At 42.0% G+C, this 17,918-nt stretch overlaps 1 protein-coding gene across 1 annotated transcript in view; it reads right to left on the bottom strand.

The window, feature by feature from the left end:
- Window positions 1–17,918, bottom strand: part of TMEM255B (transmembrane protein 255B) — a 670,912-nt gene that overhangs the window by 368,966 nt on the left and 284,028 nt on the right. The window contains exon 4 of the mRNA XM_085620508.1: window positions 11,942–12,031. Within this exon, the coding sequence (XP_085476634.1) occupies window positions 11,942–12,031 (90 nt within the window). The remainder of the gene's footprint in view (window positions 1–11,941; window positions 12,032–17,918) is intronic.

The raw sequence follows: 17,918 nt of genomic DNA, 5'->3' as shown, positions 1-17,918 counted from the left end.
TTTGGAGACCTAGGAATCAGTGAGTGCGTGTATAATAACAGGTATTGGTGCCTCGATGGTTTCGAAAATGGTAGTCTGTATTTTACAGTGGGTGTATCAAAGGTTATATGAGAGTGTGAGGAGGTGGATCAGGTTTTCACATGGATGGATGATGTCATCAGTGATTTCATCAGTGATGTCATTTGAGATGTCATCAGTAATGTCACTGACCATGTCATGAATGATGTAATATGGGAAGTCATCAGCAGTGCATTGCGGGGGCGTGAGTTAAAGTTAGCTGAACTAACTCTAACAGGGCAATTTCTGTGGTTTTGTACGAGTGAAATGTCCAACTAACTATAACGTCCCTGAAACCTGTGGTTTTATCGCGAGGGAGGAGAGTGGTGATCTCACAACGAACTTTTGAAAAAAAATAATAATAATAATATATATATATATATATATATATATATATATATATATATATATATATATATATATATATATATATATATATATACACACATATATACAAACTGCCTGATTGGACCCTATTAATGACTATATTCGAGAGTTGTGCAGTATCTGATTTAGAATGTTATTCTCTAGTATCAAATAGGCTAATTCACAAATACTGTATGTACCGAAGTAAAAAACTTAGGTGTGCAATAAAGTGATCAGCACTTGTAAATGTCCTCAGATCCTGATTGACAGAATGAGGATCTGTGGACATTTACACCCACAGATGAAACTAACCACTATGGGCAATCCTCTAGTGGAGGGGATTGTCTGTATTACCCATTTTATGGTAAGGAGTAGGGTCAGAGTGTTAGCGGGACTGATTATGCAAATATAAGTGAACAACTATAAACTTTCAAACCTTTATTATTTACTAACATTTTGAATGTTGTTTACAACCTTCAATACATGTGTAGACTATTCTGACAAAATGCAAGTTTAAGTGAGTTTGCAGGGCGAGTAAGCCAACATCTATGTATTTCAGTGGAATGGGCAAAGGATGCTTGCACTTGTATTTTCGCTGTGGAGGAATAAAGAAAATGAAATGTTCTGAGCGTTTGCACAAATTGTCTACACTGCCTCATGTGAATTGTAAGATCTGTGGACATTCAGCAAAAGAAAAATTAAAGAAGCCGGAGTATGGGTGGAAATCAATGAATTGTATTGATTTCCATGCATATTGCTAGGGATATGCTGGAGCTTGAGCCCAGTAAACCATTTATCTCCAGAGGGGCGTCATTTCTAGCAGTGTTAGAGGTACAGGGAAGAAACAATCACTTATTAACATCTCATTTTAGTGCATCTCATTTGGCCACACAATAATCCACTTGACAATGTAATCTGAGTTTAGTAGGGTTTAATTATGAATTTAGAAACAAATCAATGTAGACCAATCTCAACATAATCATATAAAAGGACAGAAAGACCAAGATAAGACCAAATCTCCTGAATAGATTTACCCTATATAATACAAAGCAGATGACTAGCTCTATGACGATGACGCAGACGATCAGGAAAGATAATTGAGTATTACATTTCATCTGATTATTCTCCAAAGTAAGCATGAGCAAGCTGTTTCTCCCTACACTACCATACAAGGGCAACTCTAAGCAAAGAGCATTTGGTAAGGATGAAATCAGAAGGTGATAGCTGTCTGAGTTTTCAGTGGAAGACACTTCAACCATGGATCAGGTAGTATAAAACCACTCAAGCAGAAACATAGGTTTGCTTCATGTGAAAACCTAAGATTACTCCTGTCCCTCACTTCGTTCAGCATAAAATATCAATTGCAGTCAGAGTAGACAATACCATGTGATCTTTGCCGGTGAATTGGCATAGCATCGATAAGTTGCAACTTTGCTTGTCCTTGGTCCTTCCTCTCCACTCCCATGAGGACTCATCTCCTTACTCGTTACCGCACTTCTCCTTGCCAACTTCATTTTCTTAAACCTTGCTATGTAAAGAAAACAAAACCCTCATATGCTAACTATTGAGTACACACATTCTACATTAAAGGTTAAATACGAATTATATGTTCAACTCTAAGCCGTAAACATGGACCAAAATATTTCTTGAGGCCCACTCTAGCCAACTTTAGTAGTGCAGAGGGTTCCAGCCATTATTTAATACACCTTCTAGGACTTCACTGCCACTTACACCCTTCATCAAAAGATCTCTGAAAAAGAGACCCTTTGGGGGACCCATAGGGCATTGCATCGCCGGCCTGACGAGGAGCAAAAGGCCAATGATGAAGCAAGACATCCTTTGGGGTGTGTGAGGGCATCAAGATGAGGACACAAGTTGAGGACACACTGCCCCCCACAATTAGAGTAGCACACAACGGTGACTCCCTTTTGGTATAAGTTTAACTTCGGGAGCACGGGTCACTGGACCTTTTGAATAGCTCCTAGAGTCCCCCTCTTTTGATAAATAGGATTACAGAATATATGCACATTTCTACACATACAATAAATGCAGCTCTTTAATACATATATAAATTGTACAGAATTACGTAGATGTCATTCTAAAAGCATCTGCCTGAAATACGCGTATAAATGCCTAAACATTAGTTCACACATATTCAAATTTAATAACCTCACAATGGGACACTTCTATGTTAAGTTATGCTGTCACATTAATATGTAAGTGTCACATAAACCCTTAGTAATCACACTCTATAAACAAATATGTTACATGGAATACTTTGAATATGCAATACTTTACTCCCGTTAATAATGTTATTTAGACAGAATATATTTGAGTGCTGACAATGCATGAATATGACGCACCCCTACAATATCTCAGATGGGATCAAGATTACACTTCTGCAAATGTTTACAAACACACAGCAAGGCCTAAATCTACACAAATTCTAAGCACAAGTGCATGCCTCAAAGATTTCAGATTTTTTCTTAAATCTTTGGGAATAGGCCCTTCGCTCTGGTTTGGTCATGTCGCATGCGAATTTCATCTGAAAGCAGCGTCCATTGTAAATTGAACAGTGAAAAAAGGTACACCTTAAATGTGACTTCCTCTTTTGTATTCTTTGTCACCCCTGCAGAAAATTAATCTGTTAAATACATTTCTGGAAATTCCTTTAGTTCTAGGAGTAGTCAAACATCCTGATTGCACCGCTAGTGTATACCTCGATTCAATTAATAAACTCCTACTCACAAAACTTATGGTTTAAGACATCCGCCATTTTAGTAGCCATCTCTGAACAATTCTTACACTTTTTTCATCCTTCTAGGGATGTGGCCGCCAAAATGTGGCATAGTGGGTGAAGGCTGCCTTGGCATGCTACAGACTTACTTTAATAGAAACATGACCATGACATGGAAACATATGAATTGTAATATATCTTTACAATTTGTAAATCCATGTCAACTAACTGTAGTGGTTAGGTTGATGTTTTGGGATGTAAACATTAAGTCAATCAATGAATAGCCTGCAATATAGTGAGAGCATACCTTTGGTACACTTACACTTTTTTCCGTCCGCTTCACTTTTCCTTTTCCCAGGTTCCTCGTGACAGGAATTTGCTGCTGACAGTCCTGTCGAATCTCAAAGCTAACCACAGTTTCACAAATATTTCTAACTTAAGCACATTTGAGTAAAGTTGTATTGCTTGTGGGGATGTGGTAGAAGAAGACTAATGGCTTGAGTGGGATACGGCTCTACCTGATCACGGATGGCCTGGTGTTCCAGCAGCTTAATTTCTATCCTGCCCCCACCTGAACATCAGCTATGGCACATGGGAAGTATGTAATGCTCCTCCCTGCCAGAATACCAGAATACAGGGTCCCCTTCCCTACCCCACCATCCACACTATATTCCCGTCTCCTCCAACCCCAGGCAGCCAACCACTCACATTTACCACCTGCTCATAAAAAGTGGCAAATATTAGCGATAATTCCCACAGAAAAGTGAATACCATGTGGAATTCCACCTGGTAAAACCAAGTCTACACAATTATTCCATTCCATGAGGATAGACTAATAATTTCATAGCACTGCTGCAGTGTCACCGCATGATACCTGTATTTACCACTCCCCCATACCATGCAACTCTTAATTGGGGCCTCTGTGAATAATCTGCACTTTAGCCTTAATACACTGAGTCTCAATTAAGGGTGCAGGTCTTTGAAAAGCCAGAACTAGCAATTAAAATAAAAAATGAATACTTGCTAGTTCTTTGGAGCTGGCAATGTTATGTTATATATATATTATGTTGTGGTGTTATATATACTTGTAGAACGCATGACTCACCAGGGACGATATCCTGTGCTGACAAAGGGTGCTGCGCTGGCCATGTCTGGTGGTCTAGGTAAAGATCCATGTCTTCAGTTTCTTGCTAAACTCAAGGATGGAGGAGTTAGCTCTGATGAGTAGTAGTAGGTCATTCCCGGTTTTAGACGTGAGGTATGAGAAAGGTCGACCACCATCTCTGGCTTTGAGTATGCAGGGGATGTGTGTGAGCAAGAGGCCAGCCAAGCGGAAGTTTCTGGTCAGGGTTTGGAAATTGATGTGGCTTTTGAGGTAGCAGGGGGCTAGATTGTGCAAGGCTGTGTATGTATGTATGAGGAGTTTGAAGAGTGCACGTTTGTGAAGAGAGGGACATTGGAGCTCTCTGAGGTGCGAGGTGATGTGTGTATCTGGTGGGAGCCTGAGCATAAGTCTGGCTGCTGTGTTTTGTATGGGCTGAAATCTTCTGGTCAGTTGGGCTGTGATACTGACGTAAAGTGTGTTGCCCTAGTCAAGTCTGCTGGTGATGAAGGCCTGGGTGGCAGTTTTGTAGGGAGTTGATTGGGAGTCATTTGAAGATTTTTTTGAGGATCTTGGGGATGTTGAAACAGGAGGATGTGACTGCATTGACTCGGCTGGTCATCTCAAGTTGGTTGTCCTCCACTATTTCAATGTTTATGGCTTGGGACGATCGGTAGGTTGTTGGACTGAGATTCTGCTAGCCACCAGATGGATTTCCATAGTGAGGTGTCCTTGTTGAAGAGTAACACTTTGGTTTTGTCTGTGTTAAGTTTCAGACAGTTGATCTTCATCTAACTGCCGACTAGGGACATGCAGGAGGTGAAGTTGGTCTGGGTGCTGGATTTTTTTGTCAACGAGGGAAAGGATGAGCTGGGTGATAAGAGATGATGTTGATTTCATGGGTCCAGATGGTATTAGTGAGAGGTGCCTTATAGGCATTAAATAGAGTGGGGCTGAAAAAAAGATCCTTAGGGTAGTCTGCCAATGAGGTTGGTAGCAGTCGAGGTGTAGGGAGCCAGGTTAATCGACACGGTGCGAGCAGTAAGGAAGGAACAGATCCAGCAGAGAGCAGTTCCTTGTATGCCGGCTTCGTGGAGGAGTTGAAGGGGGATGCCATGTTACTCAAAAGCAGTGGGTTATGAGAAGCTTCCTGAGTTTGGTTTCTTCGTTGGTCAATCTTAAGGAAAGAGGAAGGGAATTCCAATATGTAGCTCCAAATAGGCAAAGGAATGTTTCCCACTTCTTGCTTTCTTGATTCTAGGTACCATGAAAAGCCTCTGGTCTGCAGAGCACAGTGATCTTTTGGGGATGTTAGAGGCTGGCAACTTCTGGATTAGAGGGGGACTTTTGTTGTAGATCATTTTAAGGGCCAGAAAGAGGGACTCGAATGTAATCCTTTTTTTATAGAGGTAGCCAATTTAAGGTTGCAAGGGAGGAAGAGATTTAGTGATGCTTTGGGATCTTCAATAAGGCGCGCAATGCAGCATATTGGACTATCTGTAAATGCTTGAACACGTACTGAGGGCTGGGATGGAGTGAGAGAAGATGTCAAAGGTGGCGGAATAGTCGAGTTGGACGAGAGGGGTAATGTCTCCTCTGTCTATGATCAGTCAGATGTCTTCTGGGTAGAATATGGGTCACCCATCAAGAAAGGAAAGCATTCTTGTTGATTGCTGTTTCCTCATCTGTGTTTTTTCCTGTCTGGCTTCTGTAACATGAGAAAGTAGGACTCCCAAAGGAGACGCCTTTTTCCCTCCAGATCCCCTTCCTCCTCACATACTTTTGAGGACTCCTCTCCCTCTCTCAAGCATCACAAGAAGGGAGAGAGATAAGGATGAGGAAAGGATTCGTAGGATTGTTTTGGAGACATTGCAAGCATTCAGAGACAATTCTAAGAAACATCTGAGAGAACTAAGCCAATTAATAAGATTGTATCTGCAGCTGATATTTCCTCTGACAGCAAGGATTCTGGCACTCCTCCTGATTTAAAAGGTAAATATTTTACTAAGGACATGCTGCCAGATATTCTGACCCATGTTAGGGAGAACATGGGTTTTGCGCCTCCAGAAAAGACCTCCTTTTCACAGGTTTCTGTGCAACGCCAATTCCAAAAGCCCCTCCCCCAATGTGGGTTTACCTATTCATCAGCATGTTTTGAAGGTTATTAAACATTAGGAAGGACCCAGAGAAGATTTGCCTCCCCAAGTTCACAAAGAAGCGTTATGCTCTGGAGGAGATGGATACGGTTTTCCCAGACAGTATCCATGTGGATTTGGTAGTGGCCAGTCTGGTAGGCAGATCAGCAATGGCAGAAGAAAATATTTTGAAAAACTCCGCAGATAAGAAGGTGGACGCATCTCTCAAATAAAGTCTTCTAAGGGGCTCATAATGCCTTAAGGGCTGCCATTTATGGGGCCTACACAGCACAATCTCTGATCTCAGACTTTAATTCCCTCTTCCAGGCTAATTACAATGAACCAAACTGTTGTCAAGTGTTGGAATCTATGGAACAGCAGATTGAATTTCTGTCAGACCTCTCCTTTGATGTGGTTAGGACTTCTTCCATGTCTAGTGGTGCTTCAGTTGTATCTAGACGCAATTTATATTTAAAGGACTGGAATACTGATGCAGCACAGAGAGCTACACTGCAGAAGATCCCTTTTGAAGGTCCCACATTGTTTTGAGGAGAATTATAGAACAAGTTTAATCAGTTATTCAAAGAAAGGAAGCAATCTTATTTTTTTAAGAGGGGTCCTCCTAAATCCTTAAGAGCATCCAGATGGAAATCTTTCAGACAAGCGCCAAGACATCATTCCTTTGACCAACCAGCTAGATGTCAAAGGGAAATCCACTTCTTTGTTTCATCCCTTCCAAAAACAGAAGCACAAGTCTACCACTAAACCCCAGAATTCCTGACTATGCCAAGAACGCTTCTCCAAAACAGGTCGGATAAGAAGACATTTCTCTGAATGGAGGGATATCACGTCAGACAGATGGGTCCTGAACATCATCAAATCAGGTTATCAGATCAAGTTCTCCTCTCTTCCATTTCTGACAGAGGCCAGCCAAACTCCAATGCTGCAGAGGCAGGCTCTGATGGAGGGGATTGCTTTGCTGCTGAAAAAAAAGTGATATGTCCAGTTCTTACAGCAGAGAGAGCCAAAGGAGTTTAGTTGATAATCTTCCTGGTGAAGAAAGCTTCCAGGAGCTTCGGGTTGGTGATAGATTTAAAGACTCTCAATCAATTCCTCCCCAATATCAAATAAAAAAATAAAGATTCTGCACAGCATTGCCCCTTGGATCCCATTGCAAGGTTTCATGATTACGTTAGAACTCATGGATGCATATCTTCATATTCCCAGAGCCAAAAGGATTGGCAATTACTGAGATTTGTGGTGGGGAATCAGCATTGGCAATTCATGGTTCTTTCTTTCTTTCGGGATTACATCAGCTTCCAGAATATATACAAAAAATGATGGCACCAGCTTCCAGAATATATACAAAAATTATGGCACCAGTGGTGGCACATCTACATCTCTAAGGAATACCAATCTTTCCATATCTCGATGATTGGTTGCTCCATGCTACTTCTATCCGGAAAACGGTCAGGAGGTTAAAGACCACTATGAAGGTTATGGACAATTTGGGTCTGCTCCTTAAGTTGCCAAAATGTAAATTTCAACTATCAAGGGAGATCAAGTTCATTGAAGCCATTTTTCAAACAGAAATGGGAAGATTTTTATATTTCCACAGAGGATTTCAAGTCTTCAAGGCCTGATCAAGATTTTCCTTTCCAGCTCAGAAGTTCCAGCAAGACTGCGCCTGGAGATTCAGGGACGCATGGTAACATCAGGTTTCACTGTTCCTTGGGCTTGCCTTCATCTCCCCTCTTTCTTCTGGTACATGTGCAGGTTTGACTTCCTAGCAGATCACTCCTTTTCCTATCTCCAACCAGGTCAAGATGGATCTGATGTAGTGGATAAACTCGGACAACCTCCTGAGGGCTATGGGTATGGATCCACAACAACCATTAGTTCTTACTACGGATGCCAGCAGGTTTGGTTGGGGAGCAACAGTTCTGGGGCAATTATTTCAACAGCAGGGGTCCAGTTTGGAGCAGAGGAAGTCATCAATCTGGAGGGAGCACAATGCAATCCACAGAGCTCTCCTAAAGTTCAAGTATTTGGTGTTTCAGAAGGATGTCACAGTGAGATCAGACAACACAGTCTCTGTTGCTTATATGAACCATCAGGGGAGCACAAGGGCCACATTTCTGAATGCGAGTGCAACATCAATAGGCCTTTGGGCAGAGAACAATCTGCTAAGTCTATCAGCAATTCACATCAGAGGAAAGAACAATGTTCAAGCAGACCATCGCAACAGGATCTTTCTTTCTTCAATTAACCGTACATCCTCCCAAAGGGTGTTCATGTAGACTTGCAAGAGGTTTGGCACTCCGTTTCTGAACTTCTTTGTGTCAAACGACGATGCAGTGGTACCAAGGTTTTACCCAAGGCTCTGGGAGAAGGGAGCATGGGGAACGGACGCTCTGTGATAAGTTGCCCACAGAAACTTCTTTATGCTTCCCCCCTTGCCCCTGTTTTCTCAAGAGATTTCAGATGCGATACTAATAGTGCTATACTGGCCACAAAAAACATGGTTTCCACTCCTAATCAGTCTAGCAATTTGCCCGCTGTGGATTCTTCCTTCAATTTCTCCACCCCGCAAGACTTGTTTCTCTCTTCCTCTAAATCTGGTCCTAGCTGTTTGGAGGTTGAAAGCCTGAGTCTATGAAGTTGGGTCTTCTCCCAAGTTTGGTGAACTTGGGCCAGAATTCAAGGGGACCCTCTACTGTGAAAGCCTATTTCAGACATTGGCCCACTTTTGACAAATGGTCTTGCTGTGCATGATCTTTCACCACTCTCCTGTCCATTTTCTTCTGTTTTGCAGTTCTTGGTGGAAGGGGTTCAATTACATCTGTCACTCTCAACAATAAAGTCTCAATGGTTCGCCATTAAGGCCTTTAGGGAATTCTCTGAGCCTCAGAGGGGAAATGTCTTATTTGGTCAATAGGGTTTTCAAGAGCTTCTCTATACTTCCTCTCCATCTTGGGAGCTTCCAGGGGTTCTGAAAACACTGCAGGCTCCTCTTTTTGAACCTCTGGAGGAGGTGGAGTTGACATCTTTTTCCTATGAGTTTGTCTTTCTGGTTGCCAGAACTTCAGCATGGAGGATTGGTGAACTGACCACTTTACTCTGTTGACCTCCTTTTTTAAGTTTCTTCAAAGATTGAGTTGAATTGAGGCTAGACCCTGTGATTTTTACCCAAGGTTAACTTGACCTTTCACATGTCACAGGGGGTGGTTCTTCCAACTTTCATCCTCCCCCTTCTTTTCAGGAGATATTTTGTCTGCATTTGTTGCGTGTTTAGAGAGTTTTTTCCATTTATCTCAACAGATCACAATCTTTCAGAAAAACAGACCATCTTTCTGTAATGTTTGGACAAGCGGGAAGAGGAAGGACACAATTAAGATGACTTTAAGCAGATGATTTAAGGTTACTATTATTCAGGCTGATTAAGAGACCTCCTAGGGTGGTCCTGTTCAGTGTAGATCCACTAGGAGTGTGGCTATTCATGGGCTGAGTTCCAGGGGATCTCTAGTCAGGATATTTGTAGAGCCACCACCTAGTCGTCTGATTCTAACTTCATCAACCAATATAGACTGAATCATGTGGTCGATTAAGATGGTAATTTTGATGTTGGGATTCTGAAATCCATTCTGGATTAAGTTCTTGATTTATTATTTCAATTTGTGTTCTTATTAGCATGCATTAAAGTCACAGGGTGTGCATTTTAATAATGAATTCTGTATTTGTTATTTCAAAGACATTTTAATCTGGCACATCTCAAAGTGTAATGACTGGGATGAGGGGCTCAGAAGTAATGCTATGATTACTTACCGGTAATCCTCATTACTCTTAGTCCTACTCGTCCTTCACACAGTCATTTCAATCCGCCCCACCTTCCCTCCTTACCTTAGAATATGCTTGGATATAACAGGAGGATTCTTGGTAAGCTTCCCTTATCTGTCACCCTGGAGGGTAGGAAGGGCTCAATTAGAATTATCCTGCATTCTTTTATGCACATGAGGCGGAACTACCTCAAAGTATAATTACTGGGACGAGGATGAGTAAGACTAAGAATAATGAAGATTGTTAGTAAATCAATCTATCGTACAACCTGTGTCCTTTATAAAAAAGGGAGCTCTGAATATTCTGAGATCGAACCCATGTTAAAGTTCCATTAGCTATCTCAATGCAAAACCCAATGCTGAAAATCTCTGACTAAAGAAGTTAAAAAGCATGTCTTCCTGAGAGAGCCTGAAATATACATCCTAGGCCATCCTTACATGTGAGCTGGTATTTCCATTTTCAGCTGAAAACACCAGTTTTTGTACGAAATGAAATTACAAGATGGGCAGTCTTTTCGGTACATTTCCACCCACCAACAGCATGTGGGATATGTGTCTTGCAAATAGACCAGAATTCAGGGAAACTATCAGGCAATCGGTGCAGTAACACTAATTTTGACTTTTTATTCTCAATTCCAGGCCATTGCCTTGGATATGCGAAAAGAGCAATGTCAGTCAGTCACACGATTGACTTGCCCGGCTCAGCATTTCATACATCTCGGTTTGCAGGAGAAGCATATTGTAATGGAGGCATCTAAGGTAGGGCAGACTGTGCTGTGGTAAAGTCAATAATTTCTGAGACAGCCTTTCACCCTTCTAGGATTGACAAAATGTATAGCACTAACTTATATACTATTACAAAGGGAAGAGTCCATGACCGGTCAGTGTCTCTGGTAGGAATTAGACATTGCTCTGTGGTAGTATCCAAGGGCGTGGCTTCCATTGGTGTAGCAGGTGAAGTGGCACTTGGACCAGAGGAGCCAGTGAGCCTGCATTTGCTGTATTTTATAATTCAAACAGCAGCCAATCCCCCCACCCATTTTCTTCCTTGCACTAGGGCCCATGAGACACTGGCTACCCTACTGGTATTATCGTGCAGTATTGTAACACTGGGTCCAATATTAACATGCCTTATTACCTGGACAGTTCAGCTGATGGTCTCAGTGTATTTAGATGATCAATTTTATAGTGTCTTGTGAATATGAACAGCAGGCCCCTTCTGGTCTCTGAAGGACTCATTAGGAGAATGACATAATCGGCTGGGTGTGTATGGGTGTGGTTAATAAAGTTTATGACGCACTGAATGCAGTTAATGGTTGCACTCTGAAGAATAAAGACATGCACTACAGAGCTCTGTGTATGGCATGGTCATTTGCATGCTATCAGGCTGGGGAGGACGCTACAAATTTCAGGTTAATGTTTCACACTTATGGTGTCATTCTGATTGCTGCAGTAACTTTCAAACGATCTTTGTGGTAGGTTACTATGAGGTATTATCCTCCAGAACTAGGTAGACTTTTAGCCCGATATTTCTGACCCACTTATTACAAGGAGCTTAGAGGTGAATAATATTTTGAATGAATGAAATACACTAGAATTTACTATTATTTTATACATTCAGTTACAAGCAATGAGTTGTGCTTTGGGTTTGATTGTCAATAACATAGGTCATTTTACACCAAGAGAATGTAAGAAAAACAATGCTTACGATATGCCGTGCAGCAAATACGCCATCGACTATTGCACAACAAAAGGCTGCCACCACGCCGAAGCTGATAAACACTATAGATGCCACCAACTAAAAAAAAGACAGGCTTCATTAGTACTTTTTTTTCAAAAACACAATACATTTCTGCAGTGTTTACAAAAACAGAGGAACGTTATTCCTTTTTTTACACAGCACACACTAGACTAAAAGGTACTGGAGCACTTTACTTGACCACCAGTTTTATCACACATTCATTTTTTTTTTAGGCATGGGGATATCTTGGCCCATCATGTACAAAACCATGTTTCACTCGGTAAGGCTCCAAATCAGAAAATCAGAGCCTTTCCAACCGCAAAATGGAATTTTTTTATTCACCAAACGAAACTAGCAATTTGGTAACATGTTACTGAATCAATAGGAATCGCTAATAGGGTTTGGAAATAAATGCAGGATTGGTGTTTGGAAGGGGTGTGCTAAGAGCGCTTTAAGGTATGTATCAATGGTTTGCAATTGAAATCCGGTCGCAAAATATTAATTATTTTATCTTCTCCTCAAAGGAGGTGGCCAGCCATTGGCAAATAGGAAAGGGTTCCAATGAGACCCCATCCCGTTTGTGAATGTTCACAAAAATGACTCTTTATGAGCAGGTAGAGGTCCACAGACCGCTGGCTGCTCATAAAAACATTTGTGTCATTTTTTTTTTTTTTTTCTGAAATGCATACCCTTTTATGTTAAGAAAAAGAGCCTACATTAAAAAAAATAGTTGTTTAAAAGCAATAACAGACATGGTACGGGAGCAGCATTATTTTGATTCCATCCTTGGATACTGTAGGAGTGCATCATAATTATGCGTAGTCAGCACTCAAATATATTCTGTGTGGTTTATGTTACTAAGAAAAGATGGAGTATTGTATATTTAAAGAACTCCACGTGAAAATGAATGAGACTTATAACTATGTGCATAGAAACGTGATTAAAGGTCTTTGTAACATTTACCTATTGATATTTTAGGAGAAGTTAATATTTAGACGTGTCTTATTGTGAAGCTAATGAAATAGAATATGTATGTGTAAACTAATGTTTAAACCTTTATACGTGTAACAAGACATTATGTTCATGTTAGTGTATTTGAAATTACATTTGTGTAATTCTTTGCAATTTATTCATGCATTAAGAAGTTGCATTTGCTATATGTGTAGAAATGTGCACGTATTTGTAACCCTGTGCACTGTTAAATTGACATAACTTTGGGCCTTGAGAACCGTTTCAGAATTACGCTCAAGTTTAAAGTCTAACATGTTTTCATATTTAAGCTTCAACTTATAGTGTATTCGCTTGTATTTTTGTTTTCACTGCAGGTGCGGACAAAGCCTGATTAACCAGAAAAGAAGGGTCTTTCTTTTAGTTAGATAGCAAGGTATGAGAATATGGATCTTGCCAAGGAGAAACACGGTAACAAGCAAGGATGCAAGTTCTCATGGAGGATGAGAAGAATGGCCAAGGATGAACAAAGTGGCAACTTATCAATGTGGGAAAGGTGGTCCCAGTAACCAATTTGTGGTGGAATCGTGGAAAGTTAATGGAGGAGCACCTGACTTATCTTGAGTGCAACTAATGTATTATGCTGTAACGTAGTGAGGGTCAGAGAGACAACTTAGGATTTCATGAGGTACAGACCTCTGATTCTGTTTCTGCTTTTTGTGGCTTCGTGCTACTTGACCCTTGCTTGGAGTTTCTTCTACTGAAGACTCTGACAGCTGACACTGCCCTAATTTCACCTTTATTCAATGCTTCCTAGTTTAGGGTTATCCCTTTTAAGGCAGTGTAGGGAAGAGATAGCATGCTCATGCTTACCTTTGAGAATTATTTGATGCAATTTAATACTCAATTATTTTTCCTGTGTACTTGCATTGAACTAGTTACCTGCTTTTTGTTATATAGGGTAAATCTCTTTAGGAGATTTGGACTCATTTTGTTTCTTCTGTATTTCTATATGATAATGCTGTGGTTGATTAATATCGATCTATTTCTACATTTATAATTAAATCTTACTAATCTCAGATTTAGTGGTCGAGCGGATTATTATGTGACCTAATTGGTTACACTTTATTGAAATGTTATTGTGACAGTTTCCTCCGTCTTGTCTTTTAAGCTGCTAAAAAGACCATCTGGTTGAGTAGGGAAGTTTAAGTGGGCCCCAGCTCTCTCAGTACTCTGCTTACCCCAGCAAGCCACCATGCCTGTCATTGCGACTCCACTACAAATCAGTATTTTGCAAACAAACCTATTAATACATGGGTCGGTTCTCAAAAAATAATAGATTCGTTAGAAGTCAGGGCGCAAATTGCACCTACTTTTAACAAATACATTTTGTACATTTCATTTAAGGAATCGCAAATTGATTACTTAATTGGAATCTTTATCCATGAGGGTTTAAGGGATTTGCCTAGAATCACAGGATTTTGAGCCAACGCTGAGACTCAAATCTGAATCCCAAGTTTCAAAGGTGGCAGCTCCAGCTTTTATGCCACATACTCTCCCCTTGGCTTTATCAATAAATGTAACTCTACCAGATCCAAAAGAAAACTGATGCTGAAGAGGAAGGGAAGCACTTACAACACTGAAAGCCAAAGCCAAAGTCTTGAGAGCAAATTAATTGGATGTTGGCTTCTGATAAAACAGTGGACTGTCAGATGGCTTTTTATTTTATTGTCCATCACCGCCAGGTATACTCTGATGGTGAGGGACATGAAAAAGAGAAAAATTACCCCTACACCATGGGAGAACACTAATGTGGGGGTCATTAGTTTTTTTTATTTTTCAAAAACAAACTCTGAGTTTGGAAGTTTGATTTTGAAAAGATAAAAAACTCTGGAAAAGTTTGAGAGCAAGCTCTCATGTTTGATGGAGACGTCCGATAAACGTTTCCTGCGTTGACAGAAACTGTCATGATGGCAGTACCTACTGGCTGACATTAAAGGAAAACGGAATGCATTTAAACAAAAGAAATTAGAAGTGCAATTTTGATTTTTTAAGTGTAGGACCACTGCCTACTCCTGAAAAAAAATATTCAATGAAAAAAACAAAGGTTAAAGGAACGTCATAGTTAGATGAAAATGTCAGTTAAAACTACCCCCTCACCAACTCTTTATAAATAAAGCAGATCTATCATCTTTCTCCAAAAATCACCAATAATTTTATCAAATGTATATTCCAATAATCCACATTTGAAGATGAAGGATCACAAGAAAACCACAGCCAGCCAGGGCAAAAATCTGGATCCCAAAGGATACAATGATACAATAATCCACACAATACAATGTTTATTAATATGACTTGCGTAAAAATATTTAATTGCGTTTTATTTAACTACATCTCAGTGACTCTTTCTTTTTGCATACTTTTTATTATAATTGGGTAAAAGATGTGTAAATAAATAGTCGGAGACATATTGATATTTTTTAATATGTCCCTGGATATTTTTTTAACATTTAATAGCCCCTAAAATATAAACATAAAAACAACCACAAGAGACCCTTATATTTTTCTTATACATCTTCAAGCCACATAAAATGTAACCATAGAACCATAGAATTAGCAACTAGAAAGGCTGCTATTCCGGCCTGTAAGAACAAAATAAAAAGTATAGTAGGCGCCTTCCTGGGGTCATGGTTTCAATGACATCAGAGACTTACTGTTTTTTTTTTCAATGTTGCTGGGTGGCTGCAAAACTCCCTGCAACTGTCCACCACATTAAAACAAAATCGGCAGTGCCCCTCCCCCTTCTACTGACATCGCAAAAATAAAATAAATACGTAAATAGCCCTCACAGGGCATTATGGTGCGCTCCTTGAAGGAGCAATGAATAATAAATAATCGGCTGCTCATTTGTTATTCACATTTTTTTTTTTTTAATTTCTGGGTGTCCTGGTCCCACCTGGGACACCAACTATTTTTTTGATGATGGGGGATGCAGGTTGGAGCTGGCATTTTGTTTTTATGTAATGGTCTGGGGTGCTCAACCCAGGACACTGTCCCTGAACTGTTCCCCAGAGTTGGTGTCCCCAGGCAATTTTATGGATCAGGTAGAGGGGGCGTGCTGGCCCTTCTCCCAATCTATTGATTTGCAGCCTTAGAGAATGGGGTGCCAGGGGCCTCTTCTGGCTCAGGAGAGGGGCTATACAACCCCCTCCCCTTAAATTGCTTTACGGGCCTTTGGGTTGCCGTTGTAGCGAGGGCTTCAAGAGCAGTGCAGGGACACAATGCAGTCACCCGCATAGGGGCAGGTCGGCACATGGCTATGTGCAGCAGAGGGGCACTTTGAGGGGCCCATGCGCTAGAGTCTGGCAGTGTTACCTGTAGTTGGTGGCCATGCCATGGTTGGGACTGCTCCCATGCAGGCAGGGAGCAATGCGAGTTATGAAACGGCCGCCGTGTAGGTTGCAAGTGCGGTGACACCAGTCAGCTGCACAGGGGAGATTGCCGTGGTGACGGTGGTGCAAGCATCATGGCCTGCCACTAGATATCTCGAGTCTGTGCAGGTAGGACCTGTTTCCAGACCAGGGGAGGGTAGGGGAGTGTCACGAGGGGATATTTGAGGAGGCGGGGGTGTTGCCCATTAGAAGAGATTAAAGTTTGGGAGGGACAGGGGCAGGACATCCATTACCAAGGGCCGGAGGGCAGGGTTTACAACGGGTAGGGCCTCATGTCAGCAGTAGGTAGATTATGGAGAGTGGTGTGTTTGGAGGGGGGGCTTCTCAAAATATCCAGTGAGGGAGGTTGCTCAGGGGCTTACAGGTTCTAGGGGGGAAGCTGTTAGGGGACAGTGGCAGTATGGAGAGTTCACACCAAGGACGCATTCTCTGGTTTGGGTGGGGGAGGCGTGTCGGGACAAGGAGCTTGGGAGGTGGGTGTGATGCCACGACGGTCCCTTTAGCATTTCTGGGCAGGCAGGCCAGTGTCAGATTAGTACTAGCCCGGTGCTTGAGGCAGGTCCGGCGGCAGAGGCGGTATCCGGTCAGCCAGGAGGGTCTGGTGCGGCTTGGCAACCCCGGTCTGAAGTCAGAGCTTGCGTCTATATGGCCGTCTCTGGGAAGGCACCAGAAGACTCAGTGGAGAGGAATTGACTGGGTTCTGTGTTGCCCTTGCAGGAATTCAACACTTCTCAGGGCCTTTAAGATGAGCAATTTGTTGATGGTGGTATGGGTGATGGTGAGGTGCTGTGCATGAGTGCAGACTGTGGCAGTGCTTTTGATGATGCCGAGTTGGAGTTACATTATGGTGAGAATGAGTTGGAGGAAGTAGAAATTGTGGAGAAAGAGGTACATGAGAGTGCATGGTGGGTAGCACCTCAAGATGGGCATCGGGGACGCAGCAAAAGTAGCAGAAGGCGGAGTATTGGTGTGTTACAGCAGCCCGTTACAATTTCACTATCTGCAAGGGCAGTGTCCAGCCAAACAGAGGCAAGATCAGCATCAGGACAGACGGCTTTGGTGCGGGCTACAACCTTGAGGCTAGGTAAGGAGGTTGGCATGGGGGGCTCTGCTGCTGGAAGTAATTAACCCAACAAGACTGAATATTTTCACGTGAGTCAGATTTCTCAGTTCGCAGTTACTGCGCACGGATATCTTTGGGCATCCACACAACTGTAATGTCGTGCCTGTGACGCAACAGGCACACCACGTTGGGTCATGTGACCTGGGCTTAATAAAGTAAGTCGGCTCGGACGTGCGTCAGTAAGGCGAACGGCGAGCACGGCATCTAAGCACCACACGTGCCTCCTGTGATTATTAGCGTGCCACGGCATTAACGTAAGCCCGTTGCAGACACCCTTGTGAGGTCGCTTCACACGCGATCCTCGAAACACAACATTGGTGACGAAGGGTGGGTGTGCCCTGCGCTCGCACCGAGTGGCGGCCGCGAGGGCGTCCTACCTGCCCTGCGGTGCTCGTGCCACGGTGCACCGGCGTTTGCTGTG

The sequence above is a fragment of the Triturus cristatus genome, chromosome 8, assembly GCF_964204655.1.
Source record: "Triturus cristatus chromosome 8, aTriCri1.1, whole genome shotgun sequence".
In the NCBI taxonomy this organism is placed as follows: Eukaryota; Metazoa; Chordata; class Amphibia; order Caudata; family Salamandridae; genus Triturus; species Triturus cristatus.
Note: the sequence above shows the minus strand (reverse complement) of the source record. Positions and strands in the feature narration are given on the sequence as shown.